The following is a 19,715-nucleotide window of genomic DNA, read 5'->3' on the forward strand; positions in this document are numbered from 1 at the left end:
GTGCCTAGAAGGATGGCCACTGAAGTCAGCCTCACTTGGTAGACAAAGCAGACAGCGGGGTTTGGTTTTCTTTCACATCCTGAATCACATGATTTAAACACTTCACATAAGCATTTGACAAACACTGCGAGCTGACTGTGTCGGACCCTCTGCCACCGGGTGCTAGGGGCACAAGCACGATCCCGTCCCTGGGGGACTTAGCATAATGGGAGGATGCGGGCAGGGACTTGGATGGCCATGGTTTCAAGGGGTTTCGGTGAGAGAGGCCAAGACCTCCTCAAGGCATCTCCTCAAAGTGTGCTCTTCTCTTCCCATGCACTTGCCCGGGATAATCTCACTCCTGTCCCTGGGCTTCAACTGACAACTTCTGAAATACCGCTGACATCTGGGTCTCCGTCTAGACCTCACTGGTGTGCTGCAGAGATGGATAGTCAATGGTTTACTACTGCGTATCAGCAGCCCCTCCTGGATGACATTGGGGCCCCTCTCGCCTTCTAAGTCCACACAGATCCTGAACGTGACCCTGGGGACCTGCAGGGCTTCCTGGCAGCCCACTGCTCGCTGGCCTCAGTGCTGCCCCACAGCGCCTGACGCGCGGGGATGCTGTCCATGGTTCTGACCCCCACCACGGCTCCCCGCCTTAGTGTGACTCCTGCGTTTGGCCACCTGCTGTCCATGGCTGTGACAACTGGGAGCTGTCCTTGTCTGAGAAGCATGTTTCCAAGCTCCTGAACCCCTTCTCTGGCCTCTTACCACATCCCTTGTGCAGGTCCATGCTAATGAACTCCAGGTTCCCCTCATGTGGGCTCCTGCTGCCTTCGGTGTAGGCCACGTGTCTGCCACCTGGCGAATAGCGGAAGGTGAAGCCGTAGCCTGCCAGAGTCACCTGTGTGCACGTGGGGAGAAGCCATACAGTTTGAAGATTAGGAACCTGTATTCTGGAGTCACAGATTTCAATTGTGAGTGCAATTTGAAACAACCCAATGCCAAACAGTACAGGAGGATGTGGAAAGAACCCAAACCAGTCATTCCCATCACTGCTCAGTCCCAGTTCCCAGAAGTAACCACTAATAGCTTCTCATATGTTCATTTTCTTTAAATAATCAGCAAACGCACGTGGATAAGGAGGACGCTCTAATTTTCCACAGAGGGATCGCACCGTACCTCCTGTTGGGCACACAGCTTTCTGTACTTTAACAGTGTATTAACTGCGGAGCCAGACAGACCAGACTCCAGTGCCAGCTTGGCCCATTAGTGCCCATACAGCTCTGGGGAAATTATGAAAATCTCTGTGCTTTGATTTCTCTATTGGTCAAATGAAGATAATCATAGCCCTTACCTTGCAGGGCTGTGAGGAGGCTTAACTGAGTTTAAAACACAAAGTGCTTAGCCACCAGACACACAGTTAGCCACGCTGGCTTTCTAACGGCTACCTCTTATTCTGCTGAATGGAGAGGGGACACCTGTTGGCTTTGTCCATGTGAGACCTACATTTTTCTGGTCACAGTTTGTGACGGTTACTTTTATACGTCAACCTGACTGGGCCACACGGTGCCTAGACGTGTCACCAAAGGTTAATCTGGGTATGTCTGTGAGGGTGTGACTGGAATGGATGGTAGACTGCCCTCTCTAGTGTGTGGGCCTCATCTCATCAGTTGAAGAACAGAACACAAAGGCTTAAGTGAAAGGGAATGCCCCTTGCCTGTCCACTTGAGCTGAACATCAGCATTTTCCTGCCTTTGGGTTTGAACAGAAATACCAACTCTTCTCAGGTCTCGAGTCTGCCAGCTTTCAGACTGGAACTCGCACAGGTTTCTTCAGGCCTTTGGACTCTGACTAGAAGCACACCATTAGCTCTCCTGTTCTCCAGCCTGCCAACTGCAGATCTAGGGACTCTTGAGCTTTTTGAATTTGAGTCAAATTCTTGTAGTCTCTCTCTCTCTGTATATATACATACATACACACATATATGTATGTATACACACACACACACACACACACACACACATTCTGTTGGTTCTCTTTCTTTTCTTTTTGGCCTCCTGCTATGTGGGATCTTAGCTGTCTGACCAGGGATCAAACCCACGACCCCTGTATTGGAAGCTCAGGGTCTTAACCACTGGACTAACAGAGAAGTTCTGGTTTTGCCTAATCTGGTTCTAGGATTTTTCTCTCAGACCACCCCTCTCCAACTCTCAGTCTAAGTGACTGAGGTGAGGCTCACCCAATCCATCTCCACTGGGGTTGCTAAATGGAGGGGATTTAAGCCTCATTTGCTGGTGGTTATTTTGTCCCCATAGCAAAGAGGGACTGCCTGATAATGAGCAATGCAAACACAAGAAGAGCCCAGAGACGGAAGATCCAGTTTCCTAATGACAGGGTCTAAATTTTTAGAATCAGCCATGCCTGAAGCCAGTGAAGTCCTGGATTTTTTCACTCCAAGGAGCAATAAATTGTACCTTCCTTTTTTTAAACTAACCCCCTTTTTTTTTTTTTTTTTGCTTAAGGCATGTTAAATTTGGTGTCTATTATTAGCAAGAGTAATTATGATTCACTTCAAATACTAATCAATGCGCCATCAGGAGTATATATTGAGGTTTTCCCATTTTACTGTCAGAATCAGCGCTGTCAGGACCACTTTGTATCTGTATCTTTTTCTTCCTTATTTTTGGCTGCATCAGGTCTTAGCTGTGGCACTCGGGACCCTCTTCGCAGTATGAGGGATCTTTCGTTTGGGGCTTCTCTCTTGTTGTGGTGCATGGGCTGAGTTGCCCTGAGGCATGTGTGATCTCTGCTCCCTGACCAGGGACTGAACCTGTGTCCCCTGCATTGGAAGGCGGATTCTTAACCACTGGACTACCAGGGAAGTCCCCGTAATATATCTTTGAAAACATGGAATGGATAAATTCCTCACAGAGGAACCAGTAGATCCAAAAACTTATGCAGTTAGCTCCATCAATCTTGCACAACCAAATGACCGTTGGCGGGCTATGCTACCCAGGTCCGCTGCTACCTCCCACCCTGACAACTGGCAAGGGAGGGGCCCTCTTCTGTGCACTGACTACCTGTGGAAATGGTGACCAGTTAGTGTGAAATGGATGCTTAGCAAATGTTAGGTACTGTATTTGAACCGATAAACATGAATCCTGCAAAACACAGAACAAAAATCCATATACATTTAAAATTTTGACTGCTATAAGAAATTACCTTCCAAAAAGTTCGCCCAAGTACACTTCCAATAAGTAAAGAATTGCTGTTTCCTCACACCCTTATCAGCAAGAGATTTTTTTTTTAAATTTTGTCTACCCGAAAGGTAAAAGTAGTAGTGTATTTTAATTTCCATGATTACTAGAATCTAATAATAATTGCGGGAGATTGAACATTTTTTCATACATTTAACTGACCTGTGGATTCCTTTCTCTATGAACTGCTTTTCCTACCCTTTGTCCATTTTTCTACTAAGTGGCTTATCTCTCCTCATTTACTCGAAGAAGCACTTTATACATGATGGATAGCAATTCTTTGTCTGCAATAAGCATTGTGAAATAAACACAGGTTTTAAGATAGGCGAGCCCGGGAGCCCAGAGAGCCCCCAGGGAGGGCAAGAATCTGGCAGTTACCTGGCACAGGTTCTCTGGATTCACAAAGATATTCTCAGCTGTCACGTTGCCATGAACGTACTCATTCTCGTGGAGGAACTCCAGGGCATCCAGCTAGGGGAGGAAAGCAAGCCTTTCTGTGAGAAGTGCTGATAACACGGAGGCTCTGATGCGAAGCCCTGGAAGGAAACCCCACTGTTGGGCCTGGGGTCACGAGGTCCTGCTTGTCATGGGGGTGGTAACATTGGTAGATTGCCTGTGTGTGTGCTCAGCTGCTTCGTCATTTCCAACTCTTTCCACCCCATGGACTGTAGCCTCCTCTGTCCATGGGATTCTCCAGGCAAGAATACTGGAGTGGGTTGCCATGCCCTCCTCCAGGGCATCTTCCCAACTAGAGATTGAACCCGTGTCTCCTGAGTCTCCTGCATTGGCAGGCGGGCTCTATGCCCACTGAGCCACCCGGGAAGCCCCAGTGGTGGATTGGGCCTGACTAATTCTGAGTGAAGCATTTGGCTGCCTGCCGTGACAGCGCACCTAAGAATGTCTTAGAAGACATTAGGGTTCTGAAAAATTCAGTATTAAAGCTGATATCTCATTTTCCATTGATCTCTTGTATATACTGGGTTGGCCAAAAGTTTGTTTGTCCTCAAGCCGGTACAGGAAAACCTGAATTAACTTTTGGACCAACTCATTATTTCTTAGTTGACTGAAATCTCTGGAGGGGAAAAAGTTGGTTACTTACTGACCCTTGCAAAAAAAAAAAAACCAACACTCATATATACCAAAGAGGTTTTCTCATTTGTCCAAAGAAGCAGAAATACATTTAGTTGAGCGCTTTGTATCTTTATTTCTAGCCCTGACTTTTCCACTGAGCTCCAATTGCATATATTGAACCCCCAGGTGCTTGCCGAATCTTGACTGCAACCCCCTTGACTCCAAGGCTTAACTGCCAGCCCCATTCTGCTGCTTCCACAGACACTCCGTCCCCACAGCCCAGCTCCTCCTCAGGCCTGGTCCCCTCTCGTGCCCGCCTCACTCAGCCTCCACTGCCCCCTCCCCAGCCGTCCCCACGTGGCCCACGGGGTCCTTCTACACCCAGAGCTGATGCTGCTCCTACCCTGTCCTCAGTCCTCACGTGGGTTCCTGGTGCCCTCGGGACAGGAGTCCCGCCCCTCAGCTTGGTGTTCAAGGCCCTGGGTCCTCTGGTCACTGCTGAGCCTCCATACCAACCGCAGCTCCTGCCTTCCACCCTCGACACATCACATGGCCAACACTGCGTGTCGTACCTTGGGGACCCATCCCGCCAGCTGTTTGTTTATAGTTCTCATTTACTTTTATTTATCTTTGGCTGCCCTGGGTCTTCACTGCTGTGTGAGGGCTTTCACTGCTTGTGGCAGGCGAGGGCTCCTGCTCGCTGCAGTGCCCAGGCTTCTCACTGCGGCGGCTTCTCTTGTTGCGGAGCACAGGCTCTAAGGCGCAGGCTCAGTAGCTGCGGTGCGTGGGCTTAGCTGCCCCACACGGCATCTGGGATCTTCTCGGACCAGGATCGAAATGTCCCCTGCACCGGCGGACGGATTCTTAGCCACTGTGCTACCAGGGAAGGTCACTATGTGTGCATTCGGCTCTTCCGGGTCTCACGTGTGGTAAATGGGATCTTCGTTGTCGCATGCGGGGTCTTTAGTTGCGGCATGCAAATTCTTAGTTGCAATATGTGGGATCTAGTTCCTGGAGCAGGGATTGAACCCAGGGGTGGGCCCCCAGCATTGGGAGGGAGGAGCCTTAGCCACTGGACCACCAGGGAAGTCCCTCCTCCAGCAGTTTAAGTTAGGTCCTCTTCTCCGTCACAGCATGGGGACACTTCTATCCAGAGCACTTTTCACTATTGGTGCAACCGGGGCTTAAACTCACCCTGTCCCGGCAGACATAGAAACCATGCCTGTGCTGGCCCGCACTGCACTCCCAGGCCCTGGGACGGTGTCTGACACTCAGCAGGGACAGGATAAATATTTCACAGAAGGACGGAGGAGGAAGGGATGAATGACAGACGTCCTGTGCACTCTCCCCCACACGAGCCTTTGCCTAAGCTACCTCCCTGGGCTGGAACGCTCTCCCCATGCATTTCCACTTCCACTCTACCCAGCCCCTTGCTATTCCCCGCTCTTGGCTCAGAAATAAACTCCACCAGGAAGCACAGCCAAACCCCTCAGTTTAGGCTGGGCCCCTTCCTCCAACTCCCACAGCCTCCTGAACATCCCTCATGGCAATACTTATCGCTTTGGTTCTACTGGTCTGGGGTTCAGCGGTGCCAGTCACCCTGCTTGCCCCAGTGCCCAGCAGAGGGAGATGCGGGCTGAATGTGTCAAAGAGCAAACCGACTGATAAACTAGGACCCAGGGCACCATGCCCTGGATGGGAGCCTGAGACCCTCTAGTACCTACCAGCCGGCAGGCCATCTGGAACACACACCTCACTGACATCACGTGCTTCGGGAAGTCATCCAGGATCGACTGAAGGCTCCTCCCCAGGATGGGAAACACCAAGAACCTGGAAGACACAGGTGTCCCAGGAGGTGGGAGAGAGGACCGGGGTGGGGACAGAGTATAGTTCACCAAGGAGAGACTGTGGCTGGGGACTACCAGGTCCCAGTCCAGGGTGAGATGAAGGGTTGGATGGGTGGGGGATTGGTCTGGTTCAGAGCTGGGGGAGGAAGGCAGCGACTAACTGGCCAGTGGCTCCAGGGTCCCAGCCATGCCTGGGCATTAGACAGAGACAGGAAGCAGCCCGAAGCAAGTGCCAAGTGAAGTGACTCACCTGTACTTGTCCTGGTGAATGCCGAAACCGATGCAGGTGGGGATGGCCAGCTGGGGGATTGAGTACAGCTTCTTCCACTTGTTTACTGCGGGAGACAGGGGCCTGAGAGGTCAGGGCCCATCTGGCCCCACACCCACAGTGGACCACAGCCCATTCTGAGACTTGAAGCAGAATGCACCTGAGTCCCAGCCAGACCCTGGGTCTCCCTCCTGGTTGGAGACATTGCTTCTGTGGGTGGGTGAGGGCTAGGGGGGCAACGACGGGGGGGTGTGAACGTGGTTTTGAGAAAGCACTGACGAATCTGGAGTGAGTGGAAGGGGTAGAGTGGCCATGTACCCCGTGAAATCTCACTCAGAGAGATAATGATCGGGAAAAGTCTAAACTGGTCACCGAGTCACTAGATTTCTGACCACCTTTCAGGATCTCAGTTGGATGGCAGAGATGGAGCAGTGTGCTGATGAAAGTTTAATAACTGGGTTGTTCAGGAAAACAATAGCCCTGATCTGTGTTTGTGGATTTCCGTGGTGTAAATGCTTCCCAGTACAGCCAATTACAAGCTACCAATGTGGTATCACCGAGGATGAAGAGCTGGGCAGAGAGGCAGTAGCGTGCCCTTATATGGTATTTCCACCACACGGATACAGTGAATGGAAGCAACCTCGAGAGTTCAGATAATAGGGACTTCCCTGGTGGTCCAGTGGTTAGGGCTCCGTGCATTCACTGCCAGGGTCCGGTTCAATTCCCGGTCAGGGAACTAAGATCCCACATGCCACACAGTCTGGCCAAAAAAGGGCACAGATTATAGATGACAGGTAATGGAAAATGTAGACAAATAATAAGGAAGTGATAAACTTCGAGTGTGTATTACGCTTGCTCCTCTCTTTTCTACATGTTATTTATCTCTGGCTGTGCGGGATCTTGGTTGCTGTGAGGCCCTGCCTCTGGTTGTGGCAAGCTGGGGCTACTGTTTGATGTGGAGCACAGGCTCTACGGTGCGGGCTTCAGTAGTTGCGGTTCCCGGGCTCTAGAGTGCAGGCTCAGCAGTGGCAGTGCATGGGCTTAGACGCTCTGTAGCGTGTGGGATCCTCCTGGGTCAGGGATCAAACCTGCATCTCCTGCATTGGCAGGCAGATTCTTTACCACTGAGTCGCCAGGGAAGCCCACTCTTGTTCTTAATCTGACTGTAAATTGATATGATTGATTATTATTTATTTGGCTGCGCCAGGTCTTAGTTGCAGCCTGGGAATTCCGAGTTGAAGTGCAGCATTCAAACTCTTAGATGCGGTCTGCGGGATCTAGCTTCCTGACTAGGGACTGAACCTGGACCCCGTCCACTGGGAGTGCAGTCTTAACCACTGGACCACCAGGGAAGTCTCTGGTACAATTAGTTTATGACGGCTGTGTTTTAATAACTGGCTTACAGTATTTCTGAAAATGTAATACTCGGCTCTCAGGAGCTGGGACGATGAGCCAGCCTCAGGCCATATCTGTTGTCTGTCCTCTGAGGCCCGAGGGGTGATGGGAGCAAACCTGGGCCTTGAATTTCATCCCCACCCTTACCACGCCTTCAGGGAGAAGCCAGTTGTTCTGACCAAGCTGGTACCTCCAAACTCACCCCACTTGCCCACCTCCCTGAGGAATACCTTGCAAAGGCTTGGCAGCCCGCTGGAAGAAGTTCTGTTCGTTGAACAAGCGCCCATCCTTGGCATCCTAGTGAGGGAGGGGAGGGGAAAAGGCTGTCATACTGGAATCGCATAGGCAAGGGCTCCCAGATCATCACTGGCCGTGGATCGTCCCAGGGTAATGCCAGCAACACCCTAGGTTGCTTCATGTGACCACGTATCAGAGACTTTGAGTTACTGCCTAGGTTCCTTTTCTTTTATGACAGGATCGACAAGTTTTCCCTAGATATAGGCCCTTCAGCTAAACACTACATTTTTCCAGTCTCCCTTGCAGTGAGGAATGGCCACACGATCAAGTTCTGGCCATTGGGGATGTGAGCAGAAGAGAGATGGGCAACTTTCAGGTTATGCTCTTAAAGGGCTAGGGCAGGCTCTCCCCTTTCTCTTCTCCTGTTCCAACTGGCTGGAATGCAGATGAGATGGTAGGAGCTGGAGCAGCCATTTCAGCCCATGAGATGATTACAGGTTGAAGGTCTTGGAGCAACAGGAGAGAAGGAAACTAACCCCTTGTTTATGGAACCACCATATCAGCCCTGGGCCACTGCCCCAGACTTTTAAGTGAAAGACAATAAAATATTATTTTTGTGTAAGCCATTATTACTATTGGGTCACTTTTCCCAAGCAGTCAACCCAAATACTTTAATTAAATACAACTAGCAAAGCTGGGTTCTTAAGAGCACAGGATCAAAGAGAGCTGGATTCAAACCCCAGCTCTGACATTCATTCATTCTTTCCATAAAGTACCTATTATGCGCCTAGCATTCTTTTGGGTATTGGTGATACAGCAGTGAACAAAGCAACCTGCCCCCTGGTGCCCCTGGGCAAGTGACCAAGATTTTATTTTCTCATCTGTTAAATGGGGGAACACGGCGACTATCCTAAAGGTCTGATTATGAACCAGGGTTGGGCACAGAACAAGCTCTCAGCAAGTAGGTGCTATTACTCATCTGCAAGTCTGGCTCCGGAGCCCTCACTCGAAATCACTCACAGGGCCTCCATCTAGATCCTAGGGAGGGCATCTGAACTAGCTGTCCCAGTTTTTGGGTGCTTGTGCAGATCACACGGCCAGAAAACATTCGAGTCAGGTCTCAGGAACGGACCTGACTGCAGCCATGTCGGAGAGCCCAAGGCCAGAGCAAGATGTGCCCCGCCCAAGGCCCCTGGGCCCCTGCTGGCCCAGGCTGTGCTCTTTGGCTCGTCCAGCCCAGCCCAGCCCTCCCCTCCCCTCTCCTCCCCTCAGGGCTGCCCCCCCGACCCGGGCCCACTCACTAGTTTAAGTGAGAATCTTTGTTTCTGGGGACTTGACTCGCTGCCAGTGGTGGAGTCAGACTCAGCTGTGGACGGACAAAATGAGGGAGGTTATCATCTGCAGGGAAGATGAGGGTCACTGTCCTCCGAGTAACGAGCAGCAGTTGTGGTTAACGAGTTCCCACGGGGTCAAGTGCATTCTCAACTTTCAAGACCTGAACCTTCTCATTTTCAAACAGCTTCTTTCTTTCTACCTCCTTCTCTCTCTAATACACAGCTGTGCACACTTGTGGGTTCCCCTAGCGAGTCCCTGAGCCTGGGGGGTGATCCTGAAGCCCCTGACTCAGCCACTGTATCCGTGTCTGCATATATGGGTGTGTGGCTGAACCACACTGACTCCGTGAGGGCCATCTTAGGCCCACTCTTCTGCCCGCTCCCCTTTCTTAGCCACTGAGCTTTTGCTTATGAGGAGTGTACCCAAACCAGCTGCATTACTCATTAACTTTAACTCTTTGCTTCCTCTGAAAACTGGAAGGCCTTCTGCTGACACAGATGGTTCATGAGGAGTAATGGTCATGAGATCCCTGGGGGAGGAAGCCCCTGGTTCCTGTTGGCCTAGACGTGCTTCTCCCTCAGTAGTCAGACTCTACCTTTAGCTTCGTCCCCTTTAATTCCCTCTGCATCCCTCTGGCAAAACAGAGTGCACTTGCAAATGCTTCCAGATTGCTGACCACCGAATCCTACCCATATGTAAGTTACTCGCGATGATCTTCATAACTGAACTTTATGTTCCTTGTGTTTTTTGGCTGCGTTGGGTCTCAGTTGCCGCACTCTGACTCTCTAGTTGTGGTGTGTGGGCTCGGAAGTTGCAGGCTTAGCTGCCCCGTGGCACGTGGGTTCTTAGTTCCCAGACCAGGGATCGAACCCGCATCCCCGGCATTGGAAGGTGGCTATCTTACCCACTGGACCAATAGGAAAGTCCCTCCACTTTGTTTTTTGTCTTTTTTAAATCTCAAGGTTCCTTCTCAGGTCAGGGGATACTATTCATTATTCCTGTCTTTGACCACTATATAAGCTCCCTCCCCTTGGAGAAGGGCCCCCCGCAGCAGCCTTCAGCCCCTCAGGGATCCCCTGAGCTCCAAGTCCCAGGGCGGCCCATATGCAAAGGCTGATGGCAGGGGATAGGAAGGCCCAGCGGTGGTGGCCTAGCACAGAACCATGCTGAAGGACCACTTCTGCTCCAAAGCCCAGAGCTCCAGCTGAGCCCCACCCGCCCCCCACCCCTTTCTCCCGCTGCCTCACCCACTTCCTTCCCTTAGCATCATTAGGTGTCGATCTCCCCCTGGGGCACTTCCTCTAAACATTCTTCTTCGACCCAGCCCTTTCCACTTAAAGACAGACCCTGCAAAGTCTTCTGTCCTGGCACACATTGTTGCTTTAAGGCTCCTGACAGCCCAGGGAAGGTCTGTGTGCTCAGTCACGTCAGACTCTTCTGCGACCCCCTGGTAGACTGTGGCTGCCAGACTCCTCTGTCCATGGGGTTTTTTAGGCAAGGATACTGGAGTGAGTTGCCATTTCCTCCTCCAGGGGATCTTTCTGACCTAGGGATCAAACCAGAGTCTTTCTACTACCATAAAATTATGGTGGTTGTTGTTAGCTATATTAAACATATATATAGGCTGCATTGGGTCTTAGTTTCAGTATGCAGGCTCAGCTGCTCTGCGGCATGTGTGATCTTAGTTCCAGGGATAGAACCCACGTCCCATGCACTGGAAGCGGTTTTAACTAGTGGACCACCAGGGAAGTTCTCACTCTTGTTTTTAAAAAAAGAAAGAAAAGGAAAATTTTATCTGAGCCAAATCTGAGGATTACAAGCGGGGAAGAGCGTCTCAGGAAGCTCTGAGAACTGTTCCGTGTTCCCACTTCACGGATGAGACCAGAGAGCTGAAGCTTAGAGAGGCCACGTGACACGGGAGGCTCTGTGCCAGGGAGATCTGGGTTCAAGCCCGGACCCCCTGTCAACTCTGTGTGACTAGGTGTCACACAGGCTGACCCCCTCTGGGCCTCTCTGCTGCACGTCAGTAAGGCAGGAGTAACGCAGCTCATCCCGGAGAGTGGATGCAATGGTTCAGAGGGCAGGAACAACAGTGGTACAAATGAGCAGGAATCGCAGCCAGCTTCACTCTTTTTTGTTTTCCTGGCTGTGCTGCATGGCTTGTGAGATCTTAGATCTCCGACCAGGGACCGAACCTGGGCCCTCAGCAGTGAGAATGCAGAGTCCTAACCACTGGACCGCCAGGGAATCCCTCAGCGGCACCTTCTTTTTTTAATGTTTATTTTTTATCTGGCTGTGCCAGCTCTCAGCTGCAGCACGTGGGATCTAGTTCTCCGACCAGGGATTGAACCCGGGCCCCCTGCGTTGGGAGTCTTAGTCACTAGACCACCAAGGAAGTCCCAGCTTCACCCTTCATATGAGCCACTCAGTGACCCTCTTCCCAGCCTCAGAGCCTGGCACCTCTCTGGGCACACCGGGAGCGCTCAATACGTGGCAGCTTTTAAAATATAATCAGCTGAGGGCCCACAGCTGGTAAGGGGCAGCGAGGCCTTGGCTGAGACACAGCTCATTCTGGAGTTTGTGAACTGAACGATTGCCCAGGGTCCCAGCCAGCCCTCTGCGTCATCCTTCCTTTTTCTCGTCTTCCCCACCTTCCTAGCCACCCAGGCTGGTGTCATCTAAGACACTGAGATGAAGGGCAGGGAGGTGGTAAAGTGTCTGAGAAGCCACGCCTGCCCACAAGAAGCTCCGGCTGGAGCAGGGCAGGAACCAGGGCTTACTGAGCTCAGCCTTTAGGGGGGAAACTTAGGAAGGTGCTGGTTCTTGGGGGAAAGGGGGTCCTCCCCACCTGTGAGGAGGGGGCTGGGGGGAATCTTCGAGGGACAACCAGGAAATGGCCAGGGCACCTCGTAGGCATAATAGCAGGATCTGTCTCACAGAGTCACCTCGAGGTCTGAGGGTAAGCACCACTCAATCAACCACTCGATGAAAGCGTTTATCCCACGTGCCCGACACTCAGAAGCAGGTAGGGCAGCTGGCAATTTAAATACAATTTCCTTGCATTTCTGTGCAGATTATAAAGGGCTTTTCTCCTCCACTCTTCTAACTGTCCCTCCCGCTGACAGCTGGAGAGCCAGCTGGGAAACTCTCATTACAGACAGGAGCCAGCAAAGACCCAGGAAGGGCGGTGGACGTGGCCGAGGCCCCTGGAGAGCCTGGATGTAAACCCCTGGCGCTCCAGATGCTGTGACCTGGGAGACCCCTGGTGCATGCAAACCCCATGGATGTATGGAAGGTCCCCACATGTGCCAAAGGCAGACAAGAGTGTGGCAGGCCGGCAGGTGGCAGCCTCCGACCACCAAGAGACAGGTGACCTTGAACTTGGAGCGAGAATGCCATGCTGGCATCCATCATAACCACAATAACTGAGAATTCCCTGGTGGTCCAGTGGCTAGGACTCAGTACTTCCACTGTGAGGGCCTGGATTCAATCTCTGGTTGCAGAACTAAGATCTTGCAAGCCTCTCAGCGTGACCCAAAACCCCAATCCCCACCCCCCAAGACAAAAACAAAAAAACAAACCAGAATGACGACAGGAAGCAGTCGTACGCTGTTTGTGCACTGTTCTACTCATTTAACTCTCCAACGCCAACCCTGTGAGGTCAACATTAAAGCTCTCCATTTTGCAGGAGGGCCGGGTTGGGAATCCGCCTTCCAATGCAGGGGACGCGGGTTCGATACCTGGGTGGGGAACTGGGATTCCACATGCCGTGGGGCAACTAAGCCCGTGTGCCAGGACTAAGACCCGATGCAGCCAAGTAAGTGAGTGAGTGAAAGTCGCTCAGTCGTGTCTGACTCCTTGCGACCCCATGGACTGTAGCCCGCCAGGCTCCTTTGTGGAGTTCACCAGGCAAGAATACCGGAGTGGGCAGCCATTCCCTTCTCCAGGGGATCTGCCCGACCCAGGGATTAAACCCACGTCTCCTGCATCGCAGGCAGGTTCTTTACTGACTGAGCCACCAGGGAAGCCCAAGTAAATAAACAAATGTGTGTGTGCATTTTTTTTTTAAGAACAGTGATTCCACCTGAGGATTACTAGCTGACGGTCTCTCTATCTTTGGAGGGTACTCTGGGACAGCCTGACTCAGTGGTTCTCAACAGTGGGCAGTTCTGCCCCCTAGTGGGCATCTGGCAATGTCTGGGGACAGTTCCGGTTGTCATGATGGGGACAGGGGACTGGTGCTCCTGGCAGCTGGTGGGTAAAGGCCGAGGAGGCTGCTAAACACCCTATTATGCACAGGACAATCCCCACAATGAATGCCAAGGGTGCCAAGGCTGAGAAACCCTGGCCTAATTTATAAGAGGGTAAAGAGAAGTCACTCAGTCGTGTCCAACTCTTTGCGACCACATGGATTGTAGCCCACTGAGGCTCCTCTGTCCATTGGGATTCTCCAGGCAAGAATACTGGAGTGGGTTGCCATTTCCTTCTCCAGGGGATCTTCCCAACCCAGGGATCGAACCTGGGTCTCCTGCATTGCAGGCAGACGCTTTATCCTCTGAGCCACCAGGGAAGCCTGCATACTTAAAACGAGCTCTAAGGGACCCCGGGGGGGAACCCATGGAAAAGAGAGGCAACCATTCCCCCCAGAGCAGCTGAAACTGAGGACCAGGGACAGGCTCAGGCATGCTGCTGGGAGAAACACACGGGTGTGTTAAGGGGCGGCAAGTGGAGTTTCTAGAACCACACACTTTGCAGGTGTGAGTAAATTAAGGGCCTTGCGCTGTGGGGCTGTCCCAGAGGATCCAGGGGGCCCAGTGTAATCAAGGGCTTTCCAGGTGGCACTAGTGGGTGAAGACCCTGCTGGCCAAGGCAGGAGATGTGGGTCCGATCCCTGGGTCGGGAAGGTCCCCTGGAGGAGGGCACGGCAACCCACTCCAGTATCCTTGCCTGGAGAATCCCATGGACAGAGGAGCCTGGCGGGCTAGAGTCCATGGGGTCTCAGAGTTGGACATGACTGAAGCGACTTAGCACGCGCACACACAGTGTAATCACAAGGGCCCTTAGGAAGAGGGAGGCAGGGGGAGATCTGACCACAGAAGAGGAGAGGGCATGTGATGGCAGAAACAGAGGCTCGGGTGATGTTGTGCTTTGAGGACGAAGGGGCCACAAGCCGAGGAACGCAGGCAGCCTCCAGGAGCTGAGCCCGCAAGGAAACGGATTCCCCCAGGAGCCTCTGGCAGGACCAGCCCTGCCCACATCTTTCTATTTTTTTGGCCACACCGTGAGGCAGGCAGGATCTTAGTTCCCCAACCAGAGACTGAACCTATGCCCCCTACAGTGGAAGCATGGAGTCTTAACCCCAGGACCACCAGGGAAGTCCCTCTCCCCATGTTTTAACTTTAGCCCCGTGAGACGGATTTCAGACTTGGGACCTCCACAACCAGAAGAGAATAAATGTGTGCTGTCTTCAGCCATTAAGATTGTGGTGATTTGTGATGGCGGCCACAGGAAGGGACTACAAGGCGTGTACCTCCATCCACAGGGGCACAGACCTGGACGGCGGGCCTGAACTTGAATCCTAGCTGCTTCTAGGGAGCAGCTCTCCACACACACCGCAGTGAGCAGCTGCAGAAATGGACGTAGAAGCCTCTATACTGGTCCTCCCAAATTGTGCCAGGGAGACCAGGGAGGGTGATGTTACAGTTCAGTGTTTGACAAAGGAAGAGAGAGTGCCATCTCACAGGACCGTTACGGGAGTAAGATGAGTTGATGAGTTAACAGACATAAAGGACTTAGCAGGGGGCACCCAGAGTCGGCTGGGACTGTCAGCTACTGCAGCAAAAACCACCGTTCTGGTTGCTGCCGCTGTTTTATTGCCAGTTTTCAGCTACGTCCTCCTGACTGGTGCAGGCTGGCTGGAGCCAAGGGCAGCCTGTCCCGGGGTAACACCGCCCTGAAGCACATCCACATGCGGCTCCCCGCCCCACGGTGCCCACGCCAGCACCTGGGCCTGGCACCAGGTAGGTATCTGCAGGAGAATGAATGACGCTGGCGGGCTGGGAAGGGGTTTGCTCTTTTCATCAAACAACCCGAGCCACAGAAGGTGAAGACACACGGCCCAGAGCCTGTGCTGGTGTGAGGGCATGGTGGCTTCAGCCTTCAGATGCCTCCTGCCTTGTTTGCCTTTCTCCCTCTCCCCTCCCCGCCCCTGGGGCTCTCCCCATCCTGCTCCCTCCAGCCGAACAGGCCCGCGAGAGTCTACCAATCTTGGTCACTGTTGAGCCGGCACCACTAACAAACACCTGTGGCTGGGCTTGTCCTTCACGGGGTTCATTGCTCTCTGACCCCACACAGATCACGCTCGGCACCCGGCGTCCCTCTCCTCCTACACTCTTGTAGCAGTCTGCAGTTCAGAAAGAAGGTCATGGGCTGCTAACTTCAGGGACACCGCACCTGGCTGCTGAGCTGCCTGATATCAGCTGCGGTCATTTTGAAACTTTGCAAAGAAAGAAAACCAAAAAAGCAAGATCTTCACTGGGATATAAAACTTCTCCCTATTCACCAGAGAAGGGAGCACAGTTCTTGAGGTGCTTGCCTGCTGTGACAAAGCTAATTCTTCTATTTCCTTCAAACCCTGTCTCTGTAATTTTTTTTATTCAGCATTGATAGACAGAGCGGGGGTCAAGATTTTGGCAACACTCCCTCTATCCTCTTCTCATTCCGATTCTCTCCTCTTCCCTCCCTCCCTCCCCCTCTTGTGGTGTAATGGTTACGAAGCCAGAACACCTAGGTTCAAGTCCCAGTTCTGCCTCTTTGAGGCCGTGTGTCCTTGGGTGAGTGGCTTTCCCTCTCTGTGCTCCAGCGGTAGGATGAGGTAACATGAGTGTCTCCCCCTAGCATGGCTGGGAGCAATAATAAGTGGCCCCAGAAGAGTGTCCAGCAGGGAGTGCAAGCTCCCGACTGTCCCTTCATGCTCCCCTCTCTCTCGCCCTTGCCTTCTGTCCCTCCACGACTAACGCTGCCTCTGCCTGACAAGATCCCTTTCCAGTTTTCCAAGCTCATTGCCTCTGTCCCTTCTCGTGCTTTGGGGCCAACAGCCCCAGGAGGCAGGCACGACACTCTCTCTCACTTTTCCAATGGGGACGCTGCGGGACAGCTGCTTGCCCAGGCTCACTGGGTGCACGAGAGCCGAGTCACGGCCCTACCCAGGTCTGTCTCCAACACCCAGGCTCTACGGCACGACAACCAACCTGAGGCTCAGAACTGCCTGCACGAGTGTCTGAGTGGCACTTCCAAGGCCAAGGTCTCCTCTCTCAGAATCCACATTTCTGGCTCTTCCTGAAAACTTGGAAGCTCTCTGGAGCCAGGGCTAGCCATTAACACCTCTGGGTTTCATTTTCCTCATCGAGAAAATAGGGACGATGACCATACTGATATCGTGAAGCGGTTGTGAGAATTAAACTGATGAACGTGAAGCAAACAGATGTCCATGGGAAAACCTATACATGCACATGTTCGCAGCAGCATTATTCATCACGGCCCAAAGCGGACACAGGTAAAGCTAGCCGACGAAGAGAACCGGACGTGACAGAGACACATCCTACCCAGCCGTAAACAGAGGGCAGCTCTGACGAAGGCAGCCGTGCGGGATGGGCCTTGGAAACATCGTGCCAAGGGGAAGCCAGACGCGAAAGGCCACACAGTGTACCGCTTCATTTGCCAGAACTGTCCAGAACAGGCAAGTCCATAGGGACGTAAAGTAGATTAGTCGCTGCCAGGAGATGAGAGTGACTGTTAGAGGTACAGGGTTTCCTTTTGGGGTGACAGAAATATTCTGGAACTAGATGGTGGTGATGGTTGCACACCATCGTGAATCTGCTGAAACCCACTAAATTGTAGACTTTAAAGTGGTGAATTTTATGTTATGTGAATTTTATCTCAATTTTTAAAAAGGCAACAAAAAATCTCACAAAACCACATAAAGTGCTTACTTAGACAGGGTCTGGGTCTGGAGTATGGACGCAGTAAATGTCAGGTTGATTAAGACTAATATTTCCAGCACAGTTGTTTTTTTCTTCACTGAAACAAGGTGTCTGACTGCATTTTTTTGCCGCCGCTGCTGCTGCTGCTAAGTCGCTTCAGTCGTGTCCGACTCTGTGCGACCCCATAGATGGCAGCCCACCAGGCTCCCGTCCCTGGGATTCTCCAGGCAGGAACACTGGAGTGGGTTGCCATTTCCTTCTCCCATGGACTGCAGCGCACCAGGCTCCTCCGTCCATGGGGGTTTGTTTACCTACTGACAGTTTTTAAGCTTGGCCCTGCTTCTTCCCCTCCTGCTGATAAGAAAGCCTGGAGCTCCCTCTTTTGCTAATGGTGGCGATTCAAACCACACGAAGCTCTGGCTCATGTACAAACTCTTCACCCCCGCCTTACCTCTTAACCACAATAAAAACCTGCGCTGGGTGCTTTTCCTTGTTCTTGTAGAGCTGTTCCCTGCCCCTCACCTCATTTCTCATAATGCAAGCACCAGCGTTCGGGGGCAGGGTCCATCCTATCTCTGGTGGCAGAGACGGGCTTCCCAGGTGGCGCTGGTGGCAAAGAATCCGCCTGCCAGTGCAGGAGACATAAGAGACGCACGCTCAATCCCTGGGTCGGGAAGACCCCCTGGAGGAGGGCATGGCAACCCACTCCAGTCTTCTTGCCTGGAGAATCCCATGGACAGAGGAGGTTGGTGGGCCACATTCCATAGGGTCGCCAAGAGTCAGACACGACTGAAGCGACCTAGCATGCATGCATCCTGTCTCTGCAGGGCAGACAGGACAGTCATCAGTGCCCTTATCTCCCAGCCACACTGGGCTTGCACTCCCGTGTGAGGTCAGTAGCTGCCTCTACACAGGGCACAAGCTCTCTGGTTGGCCACAGTTCCCACCACTCCCAGTCGCCTGGCTCCCAGCCTCCTGCTCGTACTTACTCTACCTGCCCGGTAGCTGCAGGCGCCTATGCTGTAGGCAACTATGGCTGCAGTCCCAAATCTACGAGAAAGCTGCCTTGAGGCAGGTCTGCTGCTGGGATACACTTTCATTTCTGTTCTCAGAATGAGGTTCTCTCCCCCCTGCCTGGGCTCCAAGACGGCTCACCCAGCCCAGCACCTGCCCACCTGTGCAGAGTGTACCTTCATAGAGAATGCCTTGGTCACCCCTGGTCTGCAGGCATCTCAGCTTCCAGGGCCGCCCACTCTTGTCTGTCAGCACCGTCCCCACTGGCAAAGCCTCGAGCGAGGTGGTCATCCGGCTTCGCTTCAGGGTCTGAGGGCTTTGTCTGGTCGTCTGAGGGCTGCTACGGGGAGTTGGGGATCCGCTCAGGTGCCCTGCAGGAGGATGGTCAGAATAAAGGAAAGGCAACCATGGGGATGGTAGGGAGCTGTGAGGAGAGAGGGGAGAGGTCAGCTCCGGCCATGGAGAGATGGACTGCAAGGGCAGCCTGTAGGCAGGGTGGCGGGGGAGGATGCTGGGAGGAGGGTCCAGCAAGGGGGAGGCAGGCCTGAGCAGAGGCATGATGCCCCGCTGGCAGATGACCCTCTCTCCCCCCCACTGAGAGTCAAGCCAGGTTGAGTAAAACTCTCACCTTTGGGTTTCCCACTGGTACTCAAGGTGTCTTCAGATCCAGGACTCTTGCCTTCAGAGGGGAGGGATAAGGAGGGGGAGGCAGCATAGCTGGACCATTTCACTTTCTTGGAAGATGTTTCAGAACTGGTGTTCGTCTTTCTCCTTGAGCCTAGAGAGGCAGACCGAATGTAGACGGCAGTTACAAAGGTCCTTTCCAGGAACCATTAGACCAGAAACCCTGAGATCATATTCAACCACTCTCTTCCCTTTGACCCTCACAGCCAGGTTCTCCTTCTTTCACCTGAATAATCTAAGCACACTCTTCCTTTCAGTTATTCTTTTCTTCGTGGGTCTGAACCCCTTTCATACCCTCGAGCACTGTGTGGTCTCCTTTATATAATCTCTTCAGATCTATCTTCCAATTCACTGTTCTCCCTTAAGCTGTGTCTAGGCCACAGCTTAGAGCATACTACGAGTTTCTGATTGCCATGATGTTATTTATTTGGTTGTGCTGGGTCTTAGTTGCAAGATGTGGGATCTAGTTCCCTGAGCAGGGATCGAACCTAGACTCCCTGCGTTGGGAACACAGAGTCTTAGCTACTGGACCACCAGGAAGTCCCAATATTTATTTTTATTATCACAGATTTTATTTGGTTCTTTACAATTCTGCCTGATCAATTCTAACTAGTTTTTGTTCCTTCATTATCAATAAGAT

The 19,715-nt window shown here is 52.4% G+C and overlaps 1 protein-coding gene and 1 non-coding gene across 2 annotated transcripts in view; both read right to left on the reverse strand.

Moving 5' to 3' along the window:
• VRK3 (vaccinia related kinase 3) overlaps nucleotides 1–19,715 on the reverse strand; it is a 35,432-nt gene that overhangs the window by 9,874 nt on the left and 5,843 nt on the right. Inside the window, 8 exon segments of the mRNA XM_013971516.2 lie at nucleotides 754–886; nucleotides 3,621–3,713; nucleotides 6,038–6,143; nucleotides 6,411–6,495; nucleotides 8,054–8,120; nucleotides 9,362–9,426; nucleotides 18,568–18,762; nucleotides 19,020–19,169. Of these exon segments, the coding sequence (XP_013826970.2) occupies nucleotides 754–886; nucleotides 3,621–3,713; nucleotides 6,038–6,143; nucleotides 6,411–6,495; nucleotides 8,054–8,120; nucleotides 9,362–9,426; nucleotides 18,568–18,762; nucleotides 19,020–19,169 (894 nt within the window).
• Nucleotides 13,894–13,965, reverse strand: TRNAC-GCA. The gene has a single exon. It is a non-coding gene; the product is annotated as a tRNA-Cys (tRNA).

The sequence above is a fragment of the Capra hircus genome, chromosome 18, assembly GCF_001704415.2.
Source record: "Capra hircus breed San Clemente chromosome 18, ASM170441v1, whole genome shotgun sequence".
Classification (NCBI taxonomy): Eukaryota; Metazoa; Chordata; class Mammalia; order Artiodactyla; family Bovidae; genus Capra; species Capra hircus.